At 39.2% G+C, this 27,093-nt stretch overlaps 1 protein-coding gene across 1 annotated transcript in view; it reads left to right on the top strand.

Moving 5' to 3' along the window:
* The window catches only part of ndufs4.L (NADH:ubiquinone oxidoreductase subunit S4 L homeolog), a 68,910-nt gene that overhangs the window by 6,090 nt on the left and 35,727 nt on the right, over positions 1-27,093 (top strand). The window contains exon 2 of the mRNA XM_018266156.2: positions 8,465-8,543. Within this exon, the coding sequence (XP_018121645.1) occupies positions 8,465-8,543 (79 nt within the window). The remainder of the gene's footprint in view (positions 1-8,464; positions 8,544-27,093) is intronic.

Below are 27,093 nucleotides of genomic sequence, written 5' to 3'. Positions count from 1 at the left end.
GATACCATTCGTGTTGTAAATTCATTCGAGGTATAAAAAACTCTTAACACTCGACCTTTGATAAGTAACCCCCCTCAATGGTATATTTTGTGCTGCATTGAACCAGTAACCCTCAAATCAACTATTCCACTTCTTGTCAGTACTTTCCCAGGCTCTGTAGGAGAGCTGGCTTTACTTAAAGGAAAACTATACCCCCAAACAATGTAGGTCTCTATTAAAAGATACTGAGTAAAACAGCTCATGTGTAAAACCCTGCTTCATGTAAATGAACCATTATCATAATAATATACTTTTCTAGTAGTATGTGCCATTGGGTAATCATAAATAGAAAATTGCCATTTTAAAAAATAAGGGCCGCCCCCTGGGATCATACGATTCACTGTGTACACATACAAACCACATGTTAGGTCACATGAGCCAATTAACAGACAGAGTTCTGCCTTTTGCTTCCTCACTTCTTCCTGTTACAGTTAGTGTTGTAGTATTTCTGGTCAGGTGATCTCTGAGGCAGCACAGATAGAGTCACGAAATGGTGGTTCAAGGCAAGAGATGTAAAAGGGCAATATTTATGTAAATATATATTCCAGTTTGGTAAGATTCTTTAATATGTCATTCAATTTGATATAAACTATCTGTTGCTTAAGTAATCATTTTGGGGGTATAGTTTTCCTTTAACAGTATATCTTTCACGCCATACAGACTAGAGAGGATCTATTGGTATCCACTCAAGGTATAACTTTTAAAGTTTGTGGTCGATCACCCTTTACAAATTAACATTAACTATGTGATTAAGATAGTTTCAAAAAATGCAATATGTCGCAGCGCTCCAGGTTAAGTTTAAATAAACCATTTTACATGCTTTCCCTATGATCCTAGAAGTCTTCACTGTAACCCAAGGGGCTGTTTTAGACACACTGTAACTTTTGAAAGTCATTATTCATGCCTTATTTGAAGCTCTTATGTTGAATGAATCCAGGGTCGGTATGTGATAAACATTCCCATCTGGATGGATAGTATGAATTCAATTTATCCGGCACGTAATTCTCTGTAAAGTTTAGTGTCACTTTTAGTTGTACAGGTATGGGACTTGTTATCCAGAATGCTCTTGACCTGGGGTTTACCGGATAATGGATCTTTCCATAATTTGGGTCTTCGTAACTTAAGTCTACTAGGAAATCATATAAACATTAAACATTATAATGTTTATTATTATTAATATAAACATTAAGGGGGTTATTTATCAAGGTCCGAATTTATCTCGGTATTTCTAATATCAAACTGAGCAACTCTGAATTCTAGAATGGACCTTATTTATGAACAAAAAAAAAAAAAAAAAGGGTCGGGCAAATTTCGGAGCTTTCCCCGAAAACTTTGAATTGTTATATATACAGGAACAGTGCCGGGGTTTCGGATTCTGACTTTTTAGACCATCCGACTTTTCCAGTCTTGGGGCATACTATACATAAGCGTATTTCAGCCAGCAAAAACCTGGCCAAATAGGTGCCTTTTAACTATTATTGCAGTATAAATAGTGTTCATGTGGGTTTTGATGTAGGTATAGTATTACTTTATTTATCAAGTGTCTTACTCTCATCCATAATATAATCCTGTTTGACAGGTGTGCTCAAAAAGTGACATCACTGCAATGTGACATCTGGGAAGAAATTTTTTTCCCATTACCAGTATTGCTAAGCAACTGTTTACAGCAGCAAAGTGACATCACTTGGCCTTATATGCCTGCATGATTTTTGTTGTACTTTGGTTGTAGCAACAGTGTGCGAAACCCAATAAATTCTGGAAATTCGAATTTCAGAAATAAAATGTTATATGGTTCCCAAGCATATTTGTTATTTTGTGCTCTGATGTTGTGTGTATCACATAAAAAATTGGCGCATATGGGGCTACATAACAAGGGCAGATTGTAGAGTAAGGAAGGACAGTTTGTCAACTCCACAATGTTACACAGCGGTTGTCTATAAAATCATATTTAACCACTTCAAACTCTTCATTATATCTGTTTTCAAAGTAGAAATACAATTCGTAGGTTACTTAAATGATAGGGTATGTGAAACAAGCTGTTTGTTTTGTTTGAAGGAACCATAGCATCCTTCAGGAAAAATATAATACACTATTAATAATTTGGAGTTCCTACATGCAATGTACTTTAGGTAATCATATACATATGCGCTATCAAACAGCCTGTGGCATTCGTATTGTTAATGTTTTGTTTTTCTATCATAGAGCACGGATGAAAATAGACTCTAGAGTTCTTTTTATGAAAGATATAAAACCCTACTAATTTTAGCATTGCATTATGGTTGGGGTTTTTCATGCGCAAAGACTTAAGGTGGCCATACACGGGCCGATAAAAGCTGCCGACAGACCGAGTCGGCAGCTTATTGGCCCGTGTATGGGGGCCCCCGACGGGCTTCCCCGATCGAGATCTGGCCGAAAGTTGGCCAGATCGAGATCGGATGGGTTTTAAAAATCCGTCGGATCGCGGCCCGATCTATTCGTTGAATGGCGTCCCGCGATCCGACCGCCCGTTTTGCGAACGTGAAGGATCCGATCGTTTGGGCCCTAGGGCCCACGATCGGATTCAGCCCGATATTGCCCACCTCAAGGTGGGCATATCGGAGGGAGATCGCTCGTTTGGCGACATCGCCAAACGAGCGGATCTATCCGTGTATGGCCCCTTTTAAATTTTTAAAATGGTGAATACTTTGAAAACTGTAGTTTTAAATCATTTTAGGGGTATTCTCTTATTACAAGTTGTAATGATTGCAACTGCTCATATAAAGATCCAGTTCTTTTTCCTGTTTGAGTATTTTTCCAAACTTTTTCTTTTTTTACTAAAATGCTTTTGGGGTATTTTTTTTACCTGCATGAAATTTTGCATAAGGATCTCATTTTCTGGGACTGAACACTGGCACCAATGAAAAATTAATTTGTTTATCCATATAAAACTCAGGTATTTTATATATCTACTTGTCTTTAACGCTTTCCTTGACTAATCTTTAAAGGGATACTGTCATGGGAAAAAATTTTTTTTCAAAATGAATCAGTTAATAGTGCTGCTCCAGCAGAATTCTGCACTGAAATCCCATTTCTCAAAAGAGCAAAAAGTTTTTTTTTTAAATTCAATTTTGAAAATCTGACATGGGCGACATTTTGTCAATTTCCCAGCTGCCCAAGTCATGTGCTTGTGCTCTGATAAACTTCAATACTCTTTTGCTGTACTGCAAGTTGGAGTGATATCACCCCCTCCCTTTCCCCCCAGAAGCCAACAAGACAATGGGAGGTAACCAGATAAAGCTCCCTAACACAAGATAACAGCTGCCTGGTAATTAAGAAAACATCAATGTAAAACCCCATGTCTCACGGAGACACATTCAGTTACATTGAGACGGAAAAACAGCAGCCTGCCAGAAAGCATTTCTCTCCTAAAGTGCAGGCACAAGTCACATGACCAGGGACAGCTGGGAAATTGACAAGATGTCTAGCGGCGCCCCATGTCAGATTTCAAAATTGAATATAAAAAAATCTGTTTGCTCTTTTGAGAAATGGATTTCAGTGCAGAATTCTGCTGGAGTAGCACTATTAACTGGTGCGTTTTGAAAAAAACATGTTTTCCGATGACAGGATCCCTTTAAAAATCTGTCCCATGGTTATAAGGGGCTACCTTACTATTAGGTGCTTATTGTGATACAAAGCACAGACTCATGCTGATTAATAGACATGAGTGCTCAATTACAGCAAGTATTTTTTACTGTATAGTACATGTTGGAAAAATGCAACAAATCTCCTCTTCCTCGCGGCGCTTCGTTTTCTGAAGTCGCCCAAAGTTGCCTCACGAGGAAACTTCGGGCGACTTCGGAAAATGAAGCGCAGTGCATACCATCCAGCTGGCGATTTTTTCATTGTAGCCAGTGGGAAGGCAGATTGGGGAGATTAGTTGCCCGAAGAAGAGGAGATTTGTCGTCGGGGCGACTAATCTCCCCGAATCTGTCCGTGTGCCCTTACCCTAAATGCACATCATTTTCAGTTAAGCAAATGAAAAACGTTGCTTTGTAAAGGCTGGTTTTCTCCCTGTTTTCTGTTAAACGGTTATCTTTTTGCATGACTTTTTTGTTTTTTTTTGCATTTCATCGCAATGTATTTAGATGGTTTACATTGTAGTGGCCTCGCTTGTTACTTTCTAATTAAGGACTAATGCTGTGTTACAAACCTATCGTGATAACAAATGATTGCCCTCTGGTCTAAACAAGCAAATTCTGCAGTGCAGACACTTGAGATCCATTGAAGTTACTCCCACACAATCATTCTGTCTTTCCTATGAAATATATCTTTATAAGTTATGATGGTTTAACAACTGCATAGTTGCATACCCTGTAGGTAGAGGATAGAAAATGTGGCTATTCAAGAGGACAGGGCTTGCTTAATGTACCACCATTTTCCACTGTCAGCAAAACTAAATTTAGTACAAGTATGGGATCTATTACCTGAATGCTTTCAGTAATTTGGGCCACCACAAAAAAACATTTAAACAGGGACATAGGACCACCATGGGGCTAGTCTGCCGTTACAGCATTTAGTGGGTCAGGAACACGCTTCATACTTCCAGATCCGGGCACGGAGCCATTATTATGGGGGATGAAGGGCACCCCTAAGCTGGACACTTTTGACTTCTGCATAGGTAATTTAGGTAATTAACCCCTGGGGTGCCGGCAGGATCTTTATTTTTTTTTAAATTTTTTTAAAGCCCTTTTCCTTAAAAGAAATACATGAAATAAATAAATAACAGATGTGTTCAGTGGTGCAGTATATACATATTTACTTTTATCCTAGAATCTACTGCACCATCAGAAATTATCCTCGCGGGTAGAGAACTGACCCGTGCTATGTTGTTTCAAGATACATGTACACAGAAAAAAGTGTTCAAAAGAACAGGAGAGATACAAACTGCTTTCCAGAGCAGTTAGATTTACAAACCATTTCTGAAATGACTGCAAATTTGAATTACTATACAGGTATGCAATCTGTTCTCTAGAATGCTCTGCACCTGGGGTTTTCTGGATTTCTGTAATTTGGCTCTTCATAGCATAAGTCTACTAGAAAATCATTAAATAAACCCAATAGGCTGGTTTTGCTTCCAATAAGGATTAATTATATAGTACAAGGTATTGTTTTATTACTACAGAAAAAATAATTTTAAAAAATTTGGATTATTTGATTATAATAAGGGATGCACCGAATCCAGGATTCTTTTCAGGATTCGGCCTTCTTCAGCAGGATTAGGCTGAATCCTTCTGCTGGACTGAACTGAATCCAAAGCCTAATTTGCATATACAAATTAGGGGCGGGGAGGGAAATCACATGACTTTTTGTCACAAAACAAGGTAAAGTAAAAAATGTTTTACCTTCCACCCTTAATTTGCATATGCAAATTAGGATTCAGTTCGGTATTCGGCCAAATCGTTCGCAAAGGATTCGGGGGTTCGGCCGAGTCCAAAATAGTGGATTTAGTGCTTCCCTAATTATAATGGAGTCTATGGGAGACAGATATTCTGTAATTCTGGGCTTTCTGGACAATAGGTTTTTGGATAACGGATCCCATACCTGTATATTGAAAACATGCTTAGAATTATATTTTCTTTCATTAAGCAAAATGTTATTTCAATTGTAATTTTCTGATGACGTTACTGTGCACTTGTAATATGTGACACAATGCTTAGATTCAAGGATTTTGTGGGTGGAGAATGTACAAAAATTTTGCAAGAATTTGGACGCCATATTTAAAATACGCAGCGTATTTACGTAAAGTGTGGTTTCAAACTTGCAGATCCCATAGAGTCTATTGGTTTGGTAGTTTCTTGACGTATTGGCGTTTCTACTAAAAAACACCGATACTGACGTCCCCGTGCCCGATTTAAGCTTGCAAGCACCCTGTGAGAATTGCCATAGTGCGTTTTCCATTAGTTTCAGTGGTGGTAGTGCAGTTTATGCGTGTTTACACCCGACGGAGCTTTTTTAAAAAAAAGCAATGTAAAAACGCCAAGCCTGGCCTTGCCCTTACTGTATGGAAGTCTGGACAGGCATTTTTCACCCTGGCAGCCCTTCCAAAAACCGGGTTGTCCAGGTGAAATCTTCATAGAGCAACTTGTGTGTTAGGCGCATTCCCCTATAGGCCCTTTTTCGTGCAAGCTTGCGTCTGGCAGGGAAAAGGGGTAGCAGGCTGAGTATGTGATCACTGGCCTAGGGGTGAATAACTTTGAAATCTATCCCTGCTTATACTTCTTTAGACACCCTGGTCCAGATTCTTCATCAACACCTGTGTTTTGGATTACTTGGAAACAAAAGCCTCCTAGTTGGTTTTAAATGTATGTAAGGCTGATGGCACAGGAGATAAATCTGCACTACCATGGGCAACTAATCTCCTGCAAATGCTTTCCCATACCAGTAATGTAAATCATTAGTGAAAACATAGTTGCTTCGGTTTTGCAAAGTAGCCTAAAGTTTCATCGCAAGGCATCTTAGATTATGTCTGTTAAAGGAACAGTAACACCAAAAAATGAAAGTGTTTTAAAGTAATAAAAATATTATGTAGTGTTGCCCTGTAAAACTGATGTGTTTGCTTCAGAAACACTACTATAGTTCATATAAACAAGCTGCAGTGTAGCAATGGCGGAAATTGAAAATAGGCTATATGGCACAGGTTAAATAGTGGATAACAGATAACACCATTATGTTCTACAGAGCTTATCTGTTATCTGCTGTGTAACCTGAGCCTTTTCTCCTTTGAATGGCTGCCCCCATTGCTTCACAACAGCTTGTTTATATGAACTATAGTAGTGTTTCTGAAGCAAAGACAGCAGTTTTACCAGTGCAGGGCAACACTGCATTATAATTTGTAATACTTTAAAACACTTTCATATTTGATGTTTCTTTAAAAAGGCAGAACGTACGTTACGTGGATCAACTAGCAGTTAGGCAGGTTAAAATAGAATTAAAAGGTTGAACTTGATGGTCGTGTGTCTTTTTTTCCAACCTAACTTGCTATGTTACTTCAAAGCTATGTCTGTGTGTTACTTACTCCACCATCAAGTGCATTTAGTTATAAGTAGGAAAAGCACTGAAAAGTGTCCTAAGTTGATGATAGTTGTATTGGAAGCAAACATTATGCTGTGAGAGGTTGCCTTTCTTGGCTGGCTGCCCTTCTAAAGAAAAAATTAGACATCTCCTTCATACCTGCCCTCTCCCCAAAATCTCTCCATGGTTGGAATATCTTTTTATTGACATCATTTCTTTAGGCTTTGCAGCGTTTAAAGAGGTTGTTCACCTTTAAGTTAACTTTTAGTATGATGTAGAGAGTGAAATTCTTAGACAATTTGCAATTGGTTTTCATTTTTTATTATTTGTGGTTTTTGAGTTGTTTAGCTTTTTATTCAGCAGCTCTTACAGTTTGCAATTTCAGCAATCTTGTTACTAGTGCTCGAAATACCATAGAAACCATGCATTGATTTGAATAAGAGAAGATGTGAATAGAAAAAGGAGTAATAAAAAGTAGCAATAACAATACATTTGCAGCCTTACAGAACTTTTGATTTTTTAGACGGGGTCAGTGACCCCCTATTTGAAACCTGGAAAGATTGGGAAGAAGAAAGCAAATAATTTAAAAAGGAATAATGAAGACCAATTGGAAAGTTGCTTAGATTGGGCCATTCTAGAAAATACTAAAAGTTTAACTTAAAGGTGAACCACCCCTTTAAGATCAGTTCTAATTTCCACATTATACACCACTGTTATTATTGCACTTTTTACTTTACACCCTAAATTATATATAGTCATTTATTGGTTCAGATCTTCATTTGTTTCCTGACTGTTAATATTATAAGCCTAAGGAAAATGTATGGATGGCAAGTGATTCATCAGTTTACAGTCTTAATTCTCTCAGTAGAGCGTTTAATTTTTATTAGATCCCAAATAAAGCACCACACCTTTGCAAATTCCACTACAGCTTTTCTCAATAAAATATATATATGTATTTGTTTTTTGCGTTTTGTAACTTTCTGTCTAGCCAAGCAGCAAACACAATTAAGCACATAGTCATGCCTCTGATCCCATCATTTTCGGATCTGAGTTTCGAGTTGTTGCAGCTCTGTCTATTCGTGACAAACCTGCTACTGTACATTCACATGGAGCAGTACAGTCTTTGCCACCGGCAGTCTCTCTGTGACATAAAGTGCAGCCTCTTGTGAACTTGTAAGTGGGAGTCTGCCAAAAACTCAGCAGACAGAACTAATTGGGGAGAAAAGGGATGTTTGTGCCTTCATCTCTCCCCCCTCATCATGTTTTTTTTTTTTTAAAGGACGGTTATTGTTAAAGTAACTTGTTTATGTAAGATTTGCCTGCCTCTATTTTCTCATTGCATGAATCATTTTTAACTTGAAGTCTTGCACCGCAGGTCACTGAGCACTTCCACATGGCGGCTGGCACAGACCCAAGCTCAAGACACGCAACTCATCACAGTTGATGAAAAAATGGTAAGGCTTTGTGCATGTGTGTGTCCAAAATCATCTTGGGCCACTTGTCGTGTAATAAGGGGCAGATTTATCAAGGGTGAAATTGAAATTTTGAATTCGAAATTAGAGCTTTTTCCCTATTTTATAGTCAAAACTTTCAAATTCAGTTGTTGAGATTTATCATACTCTGGCTCTTTAAGAACTCGAATTTGACTATTCGCTACCTAAAATCTGCTGAATTGATGTTTAAAGGTGGCCATAGACGTGCAGATTTCCTACAATGTCGGACGAACGGACGCCCCCCCATCTCCCGACCTACCACTAACCTTCAGTTTAAATAAAGTAGCAAATGAACAGATCAGACGATGTTCTGTCCTGATAGCAATCGTACGAATGTTATGTCCGATAAAGCTGGTGACAGTCTCCCACTGAAAATTGTACGATCGGCAATACATGCAGAGGTATTATCGGCAGCTGACAAAAATCTTTTAACCTGTCCGACTTGACCAAACGACCGATCTCCGTGGGATGAAAAATGTCGGGACTCTCCACACATGGTCCGAAAATCGTATGAATCGAGTTTTTAACATTGGAATCAAATTCGATTCAAGTTTTCGGGTCCATTCGATTCATCCGAGTTTACAAAATTCAGTTTTTTAAAATAATTTTAAATTGTTCAAATTTGAAATATATGGGAATTTAGGGGAGGTTTTAAAAACTCGCATGAATTTGAAATTCGACCTTTGATAAATGTGCCTCTAAGTGTCCAGTACAGCTCCATTCACTCTCCCTTTTTTCTCTGGAAACCAATATGTTAATTTGAATTGGAACATTGAAGAATAGGGGTAACAAACCCAAAGAAAATACAAACACCATCTTTGGGATAGATAATGGTTGGGGAGAAAATATGTCATCACGTGTGGAAACATTAAACAACACCATGAAACTATGCTGGCATACTAATTTTGTGTACAGCACTGCCATCCAACTGTAGCAGATTGTGTTCTGCATTTGACAGATGCAAATATATACATTTATATACTCTTGTGTCTTGATTAAGCATTTCTAAAAACACATTAAAAGCAATTCATTATGTCCAGGACAGACTTAAATTCATGGCTCATAGATCCTGCATAAACTTTCAGAAACTGGAGGAAAACCGAAAAAAAAAGAAAAAATATGTCTTTCCATCTTGCTTCATTTATAGTGGAATATACCATTTTGTGTGCAATACAGGAACAGGGCCGCCTTCAGAAGTCACAGGTCCCTGTATGGCAAAATTTTCTGGGCCCCGTGGTCCCTGCCCACCCCCAAGCCCTACCCCATGTGTCGCCCAGCCCACATCTTGCCAACCCCACATTAAAAAAGCCACACAGACATCAGAGCTAAAACAGTAACTGGTGGTCAGGCCCCCCCAAAATTAAAAAAAAAAATTGCTTGCCAGGGTCCCCCATAAGTTTGGCTCTTAAGGAGGTCCTGGCCATGCTTCACTTATTTGATTAGCTGGGCACCCCGTTGTCAACCTGCTGCAAGCTTTAGAAGAGAGGACCAGAGCTCCCGTCCTCTCAGCTAAAGCTTGCAGCAGGCTGACAGCAGGAGGGCCCAGCTAATCAAATAAGTGAAGCATGGCCGGGCTCCCCTAAGACACAAAAACCTGTGAGCCAGGGACAACTGTCCCCCCTGTGCACCCCTGATGGCGGCCCTGTACAGGACAGCAAGTATTTGAGTGTTCTCCCCAGGCGGTCTTAGGCGGCTGTATCACCCAGCTGATTTCCTCCTCTGCCTGGCATCTCTGTACCCCCTTCCCCACGTCACACATATAACTCTAGCATACATGTTAAAGCAGGAAGAACTGTGTTTAATAGAGCATGCAGATCGGCATATATAAAAACAAAAAAAGGTATTTAAGCACTGGGAGGGCGGGTTACCAGTCACATATTTATTTATTTATTTTTCCTCACCCAGCCATTTTTTTCCCTGCCCGGCATTTTTTTTTCCGGGGAGAACGCTGTATTATGTAGCTTGGAATAATATTTTTCTGTATACATGTCATCTAAATTCCCTTAAAGATGTTTAAGAATACATTTACAGATGGCTTAAATGCCGTATTAGTCTCAGACTTCTAGACAAATGCTTACATGTCTGGTATTCAGCTGGCTAGTTAGGCTATGTCTGCTTCTTCACAATCTTTAGATGATGTACCATATCCTGCTGTGTTCAAAAAATCTTCTAAGAACCCATTTAAGCTGTTAGTTTACAGCAAAGTCATCCCTGGCCAGTTCTGCACTCTCTTCCACATTAGTAATTCCATTATTTTGTTACACAGATCAACAAAATTTTACTTGCAACTTGCTTGCCGAGCAAGCTTGTGTCGGACGATACGGTTTACTTCTCCTATTGCTTGGAAATCCCTACTAGTCAGCTGCTAAGTCCTAAACTTGTACCCATAGTACCTGGGTGGGTTAAGTGTTCCCAATTGGCCCAGGGATATGTATGACTGCTTCCTGTAAACTTTGATATAGAATTTGAAAAGAGAGAGTTCTTCCACCTGTCGAGTAGCCTGGGACTTAGGTCCGAGTAAGGGAGGTAAGCCCTTGGTAAAGTTGGAGAAAGGGACCCCATAAATGAAGAGTATACAGTGGATGGGATACCCTGTTTTAGAACATAGAGTGTTAGATAGAGAAGAGAGAAGACTGTGCTCTACCAAATTTTGTATGGGATTGTTTCTCTGACGGCACCAAATGTAGGGGCTGAAGTGTGTAGGCACGCAAGGAGCAGTGAGGACCCAGCTGAGACAGAGAAGAGAGTCTGAATGTAACTGATACACCAAACAATTTTCCCAGCGTCACTTATTGGAATCTTAGGAATAATTCACACTACGGGTCCTATGGGAAATCAACAGGTACGGGAAGGCATTATAAATTTAACTTTCATATTTCCATTCAAAATGCCGATTCCAGCTCACCCTTAAGGATCGTTGGTCCGGGTGCACCGTGCCCCGGACCCCTCGCTAGTTCACTGGATACAATTCCCAAAAGGATTAGAAATGTGAGATCTTACCCGGACTCCGTTGTGACCCAGGTGCAGCCGCCCTGAGTCTGTCGCTAAGGGAGAACGCAAAGTTGCACACACAAAAGTTCTAGGCAACGCACTCTTCGGATCACCCAAGGAATCGCTCAGTCTTCAGATTGCTGGTAAAAAACTTTAGTTTTATTGAAGATTTAACATTTTAACAAACTGTGTAATCCTGCGCCATGAGGTCTGACGCGTTTCGTGTCACTGCACTTCATCAGAGAAGTGAAGTGAATGTAACTGATGCTCTACGCTATTTGAGCGGAACCTATTACTAGGTGGAAAACAAAAGTTATACTTGCCTTTTTTATTATTGGACCAGTACACAAATCTCACAAACTGTATAAACTGCTAGCAAAGGGAAAGTTGTTTATAAAGTGGGGTTGCAATGATGATGTTAATACCTAATTCATACACACACAAAAAAAGAAAAAGGCCCTCCCGTTTAAACTTTTAGCTGGAGTTTTAACATTGGCAAAGCAAGTTGCTTATAAAAATGCATAATAACATCCTGGCATTCTTGTTGATGAAAGTGAATGTAAGACTGGCCAGACCAAGGATGGACACTGCATTTGTCCAGCTTAAATAAATGCCAATAGAGACAAACTCTTTTGTTTAATGGGGGTGGGTTTGGGGCACCAACTCCAAATACTAATGGTGAGTCAAACAAAATGGAATCCTTAACTGTATGTAATGCATTTTTAGGGCAATCTGTCTGTGGGTTTAGTAGATAAAGTTATAGGGGAAGAGAAAAAGGCACAGTTGTGATGTTAGTCATAACTCTCTCACTATGTGGCTCCTGAAGAGCCAGGAATATTTGAAAGGGACATTAGCATAGCTGCAGTATAAGTGTTTGAATGTTAGGAAGCTGGAGTACATTCCAAAGATAGGCAAACATTTTGAGATATGCTGAGTCAGGTTATGATTTAGCTGCAGGGCTTTGATAGAAAGATCAGAGGAAGAGAGGTTAGTTTGAAAGTCATCAGAGCAGGGATGGTAATGAAATCCAGGAGTTTACTGATTTAGCAAGAGAATGTGTTCATCAATATAAGAGCAGAGATCCACATTTTAAAGTGAAAGACTAGAGGTGGTATTTTTCAGTGAAAGAGATGTTCGATAAGTTTGACATTAACAAAAATAAATATTTCATGGACCTTCTATGTATTGAATATAACTGTACAGTCAGCTTGCATAATAATTATTAAGGATGTACATTTTAACCAAATGACAATAAAAATGAGGCAAAGGTTTATAAGGAGCAAAATATGCTAGTAAATCAAGCTCCCTTTCTACTTCATACTGGTTCTCTATTTTCTGAATATTAGTATACAAATAAAAATTAACTGTAGGAAATGCTTTTGTACCGTCTTGTGGGTACCTATTGTTTTTGCACTTAAAGGAACAGTCACACCAAAAAATTAGAGCGTTTTAAAGTAATTCAAATATAATGTACTGTTGCCCTGCACTGGTAAAAGTTATGAGTTTGCTTCAGAAAAACGCCTATAGTTTTGTACAAATAAGCTGTTGTGTAGACATGGGGGCAACCATTCAAAGGAGAAAAGGCTCAGGTTACACAGCAGATAGCAGATAAGCTCTGTAATAGTATACAATGGTATATATAGATATATATATAGATATATATAGATATATAGATATAGATATAGATCAGTATGCAGTTTGGCTGCCCTAGTGCGGTATGACTGAATGGAAAAGAACCATGTTTCTGGTCGCAGTTGGTTACTTTAGCACGGTTAGTTTTCCAGTTTAAGCTTTCTTGTACAGGTATAGGATCCCTTATCCTAAAACCCGATATCCAGAGAGCTCCGAATTACGGAATGGGTGGCTCCCATAGACTCCATTTTATCCAAATAATCCAAATTTTTAAAAATGATTTCCTTTTTCTCTGTAATAATAAAACAGTAGCTTGTACTTGATCCCAACTAAGATATAATTAATCCTTATTGGAAGCAAAACCAGCCTATTGGGTTTATTTAATGTTTAAATGAATTTCTAGTACACTTAAGGCATGAAGACCCAAATTACAGAAAGATCCATTATCCAGAAAACCCCAGGTCCAGAGCATTCGGGATAACAGGTCCCATACCTGTAGTGTAAAGGAAGAGTCAGAACCAGGCACCTAGCATGGTCTTTAGATCTGTGGAATAAAGGTTAAAACATAGAGCAAATGTTGTATTGCCAAGATTAAAGGGCAAATGAAGTGAATAAATAAAAGGTCTTCCTAAATTGAAAGGATGAAAAAAAATTACATTATACATTGTTATATGTTTAGGCAGTATTACATGTTGAGAGCACTCGGCATGAAATGTGTCCTGTTGGAGCGAGTGTAGAAGAGTTAGGTTTTAACTTAGCAATTAGTATAATACTACAGTAATGCTGGACTGCACATTTTTCACAAGGTTCGGGATAGATTTTACAGATTGCTCTGTGAACCAAAGTACAGCTGCCAGGCCCAGACTGGGACATAGTCTTTCATTGGCTTGTTTAGGAGGTCATTGACATTACCCATGCTTTACATACAGTGGATAACAGTCAAACCCTTACACATTCAGAGGCCAGTTGGCTCACATAGGTATTGACTTGTGTTGCCATCCTAAGGTAGATGCCTTGGCCAGTAGGGCATTGTTATAAGTACAGGTATGTGACCTATTATCCAGAAAACTCAGGACCTGGGGTTTTCCAGATAACGGCTCTTTCCATTCTTTGGATCCTCATACCTTAAGTCTACTAAAAAATTATTTCTTGTTGGATAGGAAAGTGCCAACAGAATCCTGGCAGTTATGACCTCCAAATGCAGATTCTGTATAATGTAATTGTTGACTTGCTTTATTTTTATAAACAAAAAAAAAATGCAGTTCAGCCATGCCTTTAGCAAAGACTTGGCTATGTGACAAACCAAAGGAACTAAAAATAACGTAATCAAATCAAAAACAAGAAACCCATCCATCTTTGAATTTAATTTTTTTTAAAAAAATATTTTTTGTGCATCCTGAAGAATGAGCTTCAAATGCAATAAGTCGAATACAGACGTAGAGAGGGAGGTGTAATGTCTGTACAAGCAAGCAAAGATTCTCCCATCCCCCCCTCCTTTGCCTCTATGGGTAGACGACAATTAGAAAAAAAAATAGATGGCATTCTTGTTCTAATTAGTAGCAGATTACAGTTTTGGCAACTCTCTCTTTAAAGAGTTCTGCTATGTGTGGTCTGTTGTTTCATATGCAACCTGATATTTATGCTTACTTTTTCCAAGCACACATTTACTAAGGCCTCCAACTATCTGGTTATAGGTCACAGCAAATTCATATCTCTTATTCAGTTTGGAAAACTTCAGCGTGTGCCTGTTTTGTTTTTAGGTTTTTCCTCTTGCTCATTTGCCCAGTCAGGCACATTTTCTCACTAAATTGTAGGTAAATACAACAATAAGAAGTAAGAATCATAATACCCACCTGTAAAACTAATCTTCTCTGATGACCTAAAAAACGAAGATCTAACCCTGAAATGGGAAGATATTGATACAGTTCACTAGAGACCATTCCATTTGCCACTATCATTAGAAATTTGCAAGAAAAAGAAAGATACAAACTGCACAATGAAATTATGGGAGTATTCCACTAGGGCTTAGATTGATTTTTAGAGATTTGGATTCAGAAATTGTCTGACTCCATTTCTGTACACCTTATAAGTTATAAGGACTTAACTCCACTGTGCACCTTCTACCAATTCGACACGGTGAGATTGAGCGGATGCAACAAATATAATGTAAGTAATAGGAATTTTGAACCTGCAAGCCTCGTGCATCCACACAACACGACAGTCGTATGCAAACGCCAGACACGTTTCAGTCGTGTTGAATGCACGCAGCTTGTAGGTCTGACATTCCTATTACTTACATTATATTCATCGCATCTGCTTCTTCTCATAGTGACGGGTCGGTAGAAGGCGAGTGGTGGAGTTCATCCCTAAAGAACAAGACAATAGTAAAATATGACTCCTCAAAGCAGCCCAAGAAGAAGCTGACATATTAATGATTGGTTCCATGTTCCAGTTTAAAAGCAAAGCCTTAGTTCCAGCTGCAAACAAAGCAGTCCATTTGATGGAATTTAGCAATGTTTCTCAGACACCTATCATGGCTCACCCATTTGATGTTCCTCTCTTGCAATTACACATTCGATATCGGTATTAGCAAACACTGTTATATGAATTTTGAAATTTCATCCACATCAAAATGTATAAACCATAACAATTGGTATATCATGTTTTATCTTAGAAACAATTACATTTGAGCTCACTATTTTACTATATCTGAAAAGGAGTGGTTCACCTTTATGTTAATGTTTAGAATTCTAAGCAACTTTTCAATTGGCTATAATTTTTTCAGTGCAATAGTTTTTTAATTATTTGACAACCTCTTTTAAGTACTCATCTTTCTATTCAGGTCCTCTCCTATTCATATTCCAGTTTCTTATCCAAATCAATGCATGGTTACCATGGTAATTTGGACCCTAGCCACCAGATTGCTGAAATTGCAAATTGCTGAATAAAAAGCTAATGAACTCAAAAACCACAAATAATAAAAAATGAAATCCAATCCCAATATCACACTCTACATCATACTAAAAGTTAACTTAAACAACACCTTTAAATCGTGTGATATATATAAGGAGTTCACTTGGGGCAGAATTTCAAGCAAGCATCACAAGTTTGTCTTGAGCACACAAGTATGGCTTGACATTCGGGGACAGATGTATCAAGGGTCGAATAGTCAAATCGAATTTGAATTTTTGAGTTTAAAAATTCACACATTCAAATTTTAATCCCCTATTCGTATATAAATTTGAATGTGACATTTATCACACCTTGACCATGGAAACCGTCCTAATTCGAATATTGGCCACCTAAAACCTGCCGAGTTCATGTACAAGTCAATGGCAGAGGTTTGCTGCACCATTTGGAGATGTTAGTAGCCTTCGTGACATTTGTTTTTTTGTCTGGAGAAAAATTAGATTCGGACAAATCAAACACAAATCGAATACAATTCAAATTTTCAGGTCCGAACCGTTCAAATATCAGCCATTCAAATTTTTTTCTCAAATTTCTATAGTCCAGGGGTCCCCAACCTTTTTCACCCGTGAGCAACATTCAGATGTAAAAAGAGTTGGGGAGCAACACAAGCATGGGTAATGTTCCTGGGTGGTTCCAAATAAGGGTTGTGATTGGCTATTGGTAGCCCCTATGTGGACTGGCAATCTACAGGAGGATCTGGTTATTATGCAACCAAAACTTGCCTCTAAACCAGGAAATCAAAAATAAGTACCTGCTTTGAGGCCACTGGGAGCAACATCCAAGGGGTTTGAGAGCAACATGTTACTCATGAGCTACTGGTTGGAGATCACTGCTATAGTCCATGCAGCCTTAGCATTTGGCATACAAGCTTGTCCTGCAGGATGTACCTATTTTGTTTAATTTTACTGTTTGTAATTTAGCTCTTAAGACTAGGGCACACTATATTATGATAACTGGTACTGGGCTGTGGAGTTGTAAATACCAGGGATTATCAAAAGTCACTTTTCATTGACTGCCCTAAGCAGCAATTTCCCTCGATCCCAAGTTTAGTCATTAATTAATCCTAAAGCAGTGTTTTGGGTCATGAAACAGACTTTTGAAATTATTATGTGTCCCCCGAGTAATATGTTAAGAAACCCTGTCCTAAAGCAGTGGGTTTTAGCTTGTCCCCTCCCTCTCATAACTGTACAGACACTATGTCATTTGCCAGAAACTGATATATTATGTAGTTTTAGGTCTTTGGCATTGTTGCATAAAATTAAATTGCACAAAGGGGACCATTTTTTGCATATGGATAGACTACTGGTCTCCATGCTTTCAGGCTTAGCACCTAAATCAATAAGATCATGGCTTCTTAAATTAAATGACATAAGTAGCTATTATCTGCACCTCAAGTCATGGCCAGTTTTTTACCCAGTTGGGCTGCCAGTAAGAAGGAAGCAAACCACTGCTGTTGGAAATACATTAAATAGACCCAATAGGATGGCTTTGCTACCAATTTAGGTTCATGCAGCTTAGTCATCCTCAAGTAAAAGTCACTTTTATTACAGAGAGAGAATATCATTTTTAAAAATAAGAATTATTTCCTTAAAATAGACTTTCTGGGAGATGGTCAGATGGCCTTTCCGTAATTCTGAGCTTTTTGGACAATGGATTTCCAGATAAGTAATTCCATACCTGTACTCAAAACAAACCGATAGAGGCAATTTATATGAGCTCCCTTAACAAGTATATAACAAGATTTTTGTAATTCCATTTTTTTCCATAAACAAATGTTATTCCAATCTGATTTGGTGCATAACCCAATTAAGTGCAAGCACACATACATGTCCTCCATTTTATGTTTGCCTTTTTTATCAAGTTAGTAATGTGCTCAATTAAGTAGTGCATTTTTTCTGATGATATCATTAAATGTTAACGGTCAGGATTATGTCCTGTCTATATTTGAATATCATTACTGGCTATAATCAACAAGCCTGCCTCCAAAATTCTTTTGATTTATTATACTAAACCCTCTAGGCATAAACCTGAGGACAGGCTGTTTTTGAACAAACACTGTAACTCTGAATTGTTACAAGGGTTTACTGATCCCTCTTTGTTGTTGTTGTACTTGGAAATATCACTTCTGTTTTGCAGCTATAACATGTATGGTCATATACTTAAAGATCAGCTCGTTTGGCAAGGTCAGTTTCGGTATACCAGGAAAACTCCAGATGGGCCCAGGTGTCAGTGGGCCCTTATGCTGCTGATATTATCATTTAGCCTATTTTATGGCCATTCCATATTTTGATGAGAACAGACTAAGTAGATGGAAAAATAAATTGTTGTATTTAAAGAAAAGAGACTAGGAGAATAGAGTGAGTAAGGAGAGGAAGAATAATAGTACTGAGAGTGGGCCCTAGTCTAAAGTTTTTGGGTAGGCTCCTGGTGTCCCAGTCCGACACTGGGCAATCTTTCCCCAATATGCCCACCTTGAGGAGGGCTGATCCAATCGTTGGCCCTTGGATTATAACACTGGGAATGCAGGTGGTCTCAGTGAGGAACAGAGCAAAAAGGGGCATTTGACTGGGTTCTACTGTGTCTCTATTAACGACCCCTTCAATCCCCAGTAGTTTATCTTATTCTTACCCTGCCTACCTGTTGTCTGTCTCAGCTCACCAGTCCAAGTTTCTGCATCAGCTGCAGCTCGCAAGTCTTTATTTGCATCAATTAGATCCAGGGACCGTGATTGAAGTCTGGTGACCACAAGCCTGAAAAGGACGAGAGCAGAGAATATCCCATTATTACTAAATAATAGCCATTTCTGACTCACAGTCCTTACCTACGTGTGCCCCACATACACCTTCACTTGATCTACAATATGCCTAGCAATACACACAATAATGTTTTGTTAGTGGGTTTATAAATAAAATGGTAGGGTGCATGGGGTGTCAAATTGTCTGTGGAGAGTGCCTGGTGAGGCCTTAAGCCAACCAAAGCCTTAAAGGAATTGTTCAGGGTAAAAATAAAAACTGGGTAAATGGATAGGCTGTGCAAAATAAAAATTGTTCCTAATATAGTAAGCCAAAAAAGAAATGTATAAAGGCTGGAGTGACTGGATGTCTAAGAACAGAACACTACTTCCTGCTTTGCAGCTCACTTGGTTTCCACTGAACTGTTCCTCTAAAACTGTTCAGTTTGAAGGAGGTAAAATATGTTTTTATGCCAGGGTTCATTCCAGAATGAAACCTGCCATGAGTCTCCGCCCACTGGACCTGCAGGTCAATCCATTAGATACATTAACAGCTGACCCATCTATGGGCAATGAGTTTCAGTAAAGTATTTTTAATGCCTTTTACTGGAAGTGAACCTATGTGTAAACGTCACATGAAACATGAATATTTGTACAATTAGGTAAAGGAAACCTAAAAATTAGAAACATGATGACGGATAAGGGAATTGATAAGTCTGACCTTGACACAGCTCATGTTTCATGCAAGGCATGTCCTGTATTGCTGTGGGGGAGAAAGAGTATTGATGAAGGTATTGCATATATTTTGCATGTATGCTTTGATCAGAAGACTTGAAATGTCTGACCCTTTGTTATGTAAAGCTAAAGTCATACAAGGAATTTGGAACCACATCAACATGATGTTGCTGGTATTAACACCAGGCTTGGAGGTTTTCTCTAAGGATTAGCACCAGGAAACATTCTTTACAGTATACAAATTAGTCAACCCTGTGAATTCTGGAAAGTACATTGGAAATTCAGTTTTAAAGCTGTGTGGGGTATAACAACGGAGTGACCCACCTGCCGTTATACTTATTATTATTATTATTATTATTATTATTATTATTATTATTATTATTATTATTATTATTATGGTCTCAGTCCTGATGAACTCTGTGTATAGTATTGTGGAAACAAAACAAGGGTTTTGTGGTTGCACCTTCTCTTCATAGCATGCAGTGAACTGAAAGTGATACCAACCATCTCTTAACTGCTGGCAGCATTGGAGTCTCAACATAAAAATATCCCTAGGTTTTATAGTCAGAGATTTCTGTTTGTTTTCATCTCACCACAGAATTAACCACGGTGTCAAGGAGACAACGTCCATCTCACATACAGGGGCACCCTCAGCTTATTGAAATGACCCCAGTCTGCAGGCAGTGCACTAGATGATGTGTGGACCCCCTTCTTTACTGTGGAGAACACACAACACTGTAAGAAGGAGCGTTAGCTCTGTGGTGAAATCAACCTACTTTTATCTGCACAGCCTAGAAGTATTTTTTATCCCATTATTATTATGATTTATATAGTACCATCTACTGCAGTGCTTTAGAAAATAAATGCTAGGGAATCTTGTGTCATTACAGGTATGTGACCTGTTATCCAGAATGCTCGGGACGTGGGGTCTTCTGGATAACTGATCTTTCCGTAATTTGGATCTTCATACCTTAAGTCTACTAGAAAATCCTTTGAACATTAAGGGTCTGGCTACACGGGGAGATTAGTCGCCAGGCGACAAATCTCCTCTTCTTTGCAGCGACTAATCTCCCCGATCTGCCTTCCACTGGCTAAATTGTAAATCGACTGGGGGCAGGCACAGTGAACGCTTCGTTTTCTGAAGTTGCCCATAATTGCTTCACAAGGAAACTTCGGGGTTGACTCAAGACCAATGGCCTTCTTGCTTCATTTTTCCTGGAAAATGTAATATCCATATTGATTATAAAACAAAATATTATACATTCGGTTGATGTGTACCATGATCTGTGCCCTGAGAAGGACACTCAGATCCATATTCACCTGCTTCAAGTGAAATCTTTGACTGCCCGAATTCTGTTGTTTAGCAGTTTTCTTATTTCTTATTCCATCGTCATTCCCTGTCTGCAAGCCTTACAACTAAATCATTAAGTACATTGTGATATTTATAAGACCTTGATCTATAATTCAGAATCTGGAATGGATCTGTCAGGCAGAACCATGATGGTGAGAGACGGCCCCACCTTCAGCTTCGTCTGGTTGATTGCATTTAGCAGATGCTACCACTGTCGGAGGACTAAAGGAGAACTTAAATTCAGCAAAGAATTAGGCTAGTAATGTTAAGCCTTATGTCTTGCGCTTCTGTACCAGCCCAAGTGCCACAACCTTTTTAGCAGTGAAGATCTGTGTTTCCAAGGATGCCCCCAGTAGCTCCCTATCTTCTCAATGAAGCAGAGAAACTGACCTAGTAAGTTACTTTTTAGAAGATTTTACACTGCATAGATTCTCTGCTGAGTCTTAAAGGAGAAGAAAAGGCATCCTGCACTTGGGGGTTCCAAATGTTAGGCACACCCAAGTGATTGTATTGAATTACCTGAAACCCTGGGCCGGTTCTCCTATCGGCAGATAACTGCACTGGCCCAGGGTTATGATACTCCAATATGTAATAGAGCACCGCAGATGCAGGATACTTAGTTTAAAAAGCCTTTATTGGAACATATCACGACCTGTTACAGAGCAATGTTTCAGGCCTACTCTGTAACAGGTTGTGAGCCATATGTTCCAATAAAGGCTGTTCAAACTACGTATCCTGCATCTGCGGTGCTGTGTTACATATTTGAGTATCGTAATCTAGATGGGAAGTGGACCACAATACATGTGCACCTGCGACTATTGAATTGATATGTTGGTGAATGCTGACTGAACTACAAACTGGCCCAGGGTTATACCAGTGAGCACCACGGAGCGATTCTCTTCTGTCTTCCACTTTCTTCGCATGGCTGTGCATGCGCAGTAGAATGAAAAGCCAAACTTTAACTAAAAAGTTGACTATTTTGTTCAACTGCGCATGCGTTTGCTCCGGGAAATTTGAAGAAAGTAGAAGCCGGAAGATGATCGCTCTGTGGCGCTCACTGGTATACAGTAATCCTGGGCTGGTGCAGTTTTCTGCTGATAGGAGCACCGGCCCGGGGTTTCAGGTAAGTCAATACAATCACTTAGGGGTGCCTAATATTTGGCACCCCCAAGTGCAGGATGCCTTTCTTTCTCCGTTAAGGAGATCCATTTGATTGTCGATGTTATCAAACAAGCAGATCTCTCCACGACAACGACCAGCTTGAGGTGTCTGATATCTTCCTGATCCATTCGTAGGCTCCAGGGCCCAAAGATCGGTTCACGATGAGAAAAATCTGGGCAGTCGGGTCAAGCACCTCATCTATCTGTCAGAGGGTCAAATAAACTGGCGACTTAATCTGTCGACAGTTTATATCGGCTTGTGTATGGGGAACTTAAAGGATACTAGACCCCCTCACATACACACTCCAGAAAAATTCTGTTTTGCATGCTGGGCCGGGACGCCAGGGCTCCCCAGGCTGACACTGTTGGCATGCCTGTATTGAAACTGTTCATCTGTCCTTTTGGGCCCCTCCAGCAGTTACTGATTTGTTAAGCTTCTGTTCCTACTTCTCGCTTCAGGAAATCCTCCCAGAGGTACAGGTGAATCAGTAAGTGGGTGACTCACACTGACAGGTATCCCTGTGCTTCTGACTGCTTAATCTTCTCTGCATAAATGAAAATGTGAACTGTTGTAGCCGCCTTAGGACAGGTTTGGGAACCGTGAGTCTAAAGTTACTATTAATGCTATGAAGACGTCTACGGTGATTTCAAGAATCTCTGTTATTTGCCCTGTAGCCATTGTGTATGCAGAGTTTGCTGAATGCTTCCGAAATTTTTCTGAATGTCTCAGAAATTTCGACGTGTCTTAACGGTTTCTTTCCCTGAATTATTCCATATCACAAAGAGAAAATGAAGATACAAGAAGTATGCTCAGTCACACCGACAATACGCAGCAATGTGGCAAAGCAGCCACGAGAGGGACATCAAAGGCAGACGTCCAAGTGCTGCAGTGACTTGTCAGCCTCCCAGTCCACTGTACATTATGACCCATTGATGTTTCACATGCAGCTAATACACTGCTTGTAACTTCTGACTGGCATGTAACGCAGAGGATTAACATGTCATGTCGTTTCACAGCACACATGTCTCAGGCTTCCTGCGTGTACATCTATTCATTTTCCCAAAGCTGCCTTTCTCCATTAACACCTATTTTATGACATACTGGCTTGGGTAATCACCCAAACATGGTCTGGTGAGGCAAGAAATCTGTGCAGATTTTAAACTCTATGTTTGAGTAAATGACATTAATCTCCATCTCGCTGCTATTCTACAGAATTGTTTCACGCCCTTTTGCTGTTTGCTGTGCAACTGGAACGTGTCTGTAATCATTGTTCTAAAAATGCATTTATTTGTCAGCGCCAACATAATCTGTACAGTAGAAGGTTGTATTTACCAAATGTACAAACTACATATGAATACTGAGAGATACAGAAGGTAGAGATCACACTGATCCTGTGCTAATCCTACGAAATTTGAGATCTTATTTAAAAATATATATATTTTTATATAGAGAGAGAGAGAGAGAGAGAGAGAGATATGATCCATTATCCTTACAGCTCCAAGTTATGGGAAGGCCTGCTCCCATAAACTCCATTTTATCCAAATAATCCAAATTTTTAAAAATGATTCCCCTTTTCTCTTGTTAAACTTAAACAGTAGCTTGTACTTGATCCCAACTAAGATATACATAATCCTTATTAGACACAAAACCAGCCTATTGGGTTTATTTACTGTTTACATGATTTTCTAGTTGACTTAAGGTATGAAGATCCGAATTACGGAAAGATCTGTTATCCAGAAAACCCCAGGTCCCGAGCATTCTGGATAACAGATCCCATACCTGTATCTTTCTTGGGGACAGAATTTTGCCTTTAAAGTCATGTTTTTTCCTTACAGGGCAGTGTTTTGTTTGTTAACCAAGGAAACCTTCTAGCAAAAATAATTTTTTATAAAGTTATATAAGATAAAGCATTTTTATTTGAAGGAGTTAAACTCAACCTTAACCACTTTCCAAGAAAAAAACAAACAATGTTTGGTTTGGAAAAAAAAAAGGTAACTAAATGTTTACTTTTGCAAAAATAAATTTTATTGCTTTTAAAGTATGATTCAGCCATGGTACTATAATACAGGCTAGGTCTGTGAGAGTAATTGGCAGAACTGATGTTCAAAGTTAAACTTCAGTGAGATATTTCCCAAGAATTTGAGAAACATCTCACGGATTTCCAAAGAAGCCTCACGAGGAAACTTCGGAAAACCGAAGCAATTTGTAAGCCATCCGGCAGGAGATTCATATTCTTGCCGCCGTGAAGGCATTTGAAGGGAGATTAGTCACCTGCAGTCGAGAAGATTTGTCGCTAGATGACTAATCTCCCCATCTGCCCCTACCCTAAACTGTGAGTCTCCCAAGAGACCAGCTTATCTTAAATTTTTACAATTGTATCTTTGCTTATCTTAAATTGTTACAAATGTATAAAGTGCAGCTGCCACGTATTCTGGGCTCTCTGCCAAAAGCCTCTTATTTAATTAGTTTTAGAAACTTTGTATCTTATTCTGGCTGTTCAGTGCAGGAGATCAAAGATAAACAATTCGGGACTGTGGGTTGAGCTGTCAAAATCGGGACTGTCCCACGAAAAACGGTTGGGTGGCTTGGCCATACTAGGGCAACCACTTACTCTCTCTGCCCGACACACAGGACCAAACAGATCAAGGGACCACACACACCATATGGACACCTTGCTGCTGTTCCAATCCTTCACTGAAGCTTCTCTTCACTTTCCCATCTGACAATAAATTCTCTAACATTAGCAAATTAAGTTGTATAACCTGTCCCATTCCATAACCGAATACAGATTGAGCTCAGTAGGTTGCCATTAGGGATGCACTGAATCCACTATTTTGGATTCGGCGAACCCCCCGAATCCTTCGCTAAAGATAATAATACCGAATGTGAATCCTAATTTGCACATGCAAATTAGGGGTGGGAAGGGGAAACATTTTTTTTTCTTACTTGTTTTGTGACAAAGTCACGCTATTTCCCTCGCCACCCCTAATTTGTATATGCGGATTCGGTTCGGCCAGGCAGAAGGATTCAGCCGAATCCGAATCCTGCTGGAAAAGGCAGAATCCTTAGCTAATCCCAAACAAAAATCCTGGATTCACCACAGCTGAGATTTTGTGAATAAGAAGTTCTGTCCACCCACCGATATGTCACACATGAATGAAGAAGGCAGTGAGGGACTTGACAAAATGGAAGTCTAATCCCACAGCAATCAAATATGAAGCACAATTTCTCAGTGGATAGCATTGCTGCCTTATAGCACTGAGGGTCGTGTTCAGTTCAAAACAAGGAGTTTGTATATTTTCTTTGTGTCTATGTGGTTTTCTTCCCACACTCCAAAAACACAGTCAGGCAATTGTTTCCTTATGAAATTGTCCCTTGTGCACATGAGTGTGTGAATGCGATGGGGACCTTAGATTGTAAGCAGGGACACGCTGTGTAACATGTCAGCTCTTTATATAAATAAAATAGAAATAAAGGATGGTGATTACTCGGCAAGAACAGTTCTGATTGGTTACTATGGACCACTAACCTTGAGTAATGGCAGCTACAGGCCACAATATAAACATACACTTCAAATGATCTGTATCATTTTAAAATGTGTGTGCTATAAAAGGAAAAAGGTATCCAATACATATATACTGAATTATATTTTTCTCTAAAGCATATGGGAATGGGCTGTTCGGGAACCTTGTTTAGCTTCATATTTTTGCTAATGATTAGTTATTTGAGTTCTCCTCCATGTTTCTTCTTAAAGGGATTCTGTCATGATTTTTAAAGGAATTGTTCAGTGTAAAAATAAAAACTGGGTAAATAGGCTGTGCAAAATAAAAAATGTTTCTAATATAGTTAGTTAGCCAAAAATGTAATGTATAAAGGCTGGAGTGATTTGATCACTACTTCCTGCTTTTCAGCTCTCTTGGTTTACACTGACTGGTTACCCTGGCTACCAGGCAGTAACCAATCAGAGACTTGAGGGGGGGCCACATGGGTCATATCTGTTGCTTTTGAATCTGAGCTGAATGCTGAAGATCAATTACAAACGCACTGAACAGAAATGTACCATGTGGCCCCCCTTCAAGTCGCTGACTAACTCAGAGTTATAGAGCTGAAAAGCAGGAAGTTGGATTCTGGCTGTTTTATTAGACATCTGTTCACTCCAGCCTTTATATATTAAATTTTTGGCTAACTAACTATATTAGAAACATTTTTTATTTTGCACAGCCTATCTATTTACACAGTTTTTATTTTCACACTGAACTATTCCTTTAAGGTGTAGTTTTTATTTCTAAATTACTCTGTTTACGCTGCAAATAATTCACTCTTAACATATCAAATTTAATTCCTAAACCAACAAGTGTACTTTTTTAGTTGTAATATTGATGTGTAGGCAGCCATCTCGGGTCATTTTGCCTGGTCGTTTGCTTTCAGAAAGAGCCATTGCTGCACTATGGAAATGCTTTCTGGCAGACTGTTGTTTCTTCTACTCAATGTAATTGAAGGTGTCGCAGTGGGACCTGGATTTTTAATATTGAGTGCTGTTTTTAAGGTGGCCATAGACGTAGAGATCCGCTTGATGTCGCCAAACGAGCAGATCTCTCCTTGATATGCCCACATTGAAGTGAGCAATATCGGGCTGATCCGATCATGGGCCCTAGAGCCCAACAAGCAGAAATTGCCAGTCGGATCGCTTTTATCGGCCCGTGATTGAGAGCTTTTAGATCTACCAGGGAGCTGTTACCTTGAGTTAGGGAGCTGCTATCTGGTTACCTTTACATTGTTCTGTTGTTAGGCTGCTGGGGGGGGAGGTGATATCACTCCAACTTACAGTGCAGCAGTAAAGATTGACTGAAGTTTATCAGAGCACGAGCCACATGACTCGGGGCAGCTGGGAAACTGATATGTCTAGCCCCATGTTGGATTTCAAAATGAAATAGAAAACA

The sequence above is a fragment of the Xenopus laevis genome, chromosome 1L (genome assembly GCF_017654675.1).
Source record: "Xenopus laevis strain J_2021 chromosome 1L, Xenopus_laevis_v10.1, whole genome shotgun sequence".
In the NCBI taxonomy this organism is placed as follows: domain Eukaryota; kingdom Metazoa; phylum Chordata; class Amphibia; order Anura; family Pipidae; genus Xenopus; species Xenopus laevis.
Note: the sequence above shows the minus strand (reverse complement) of the source record. Positions and strands in the feature narration are given on the sequence as shown.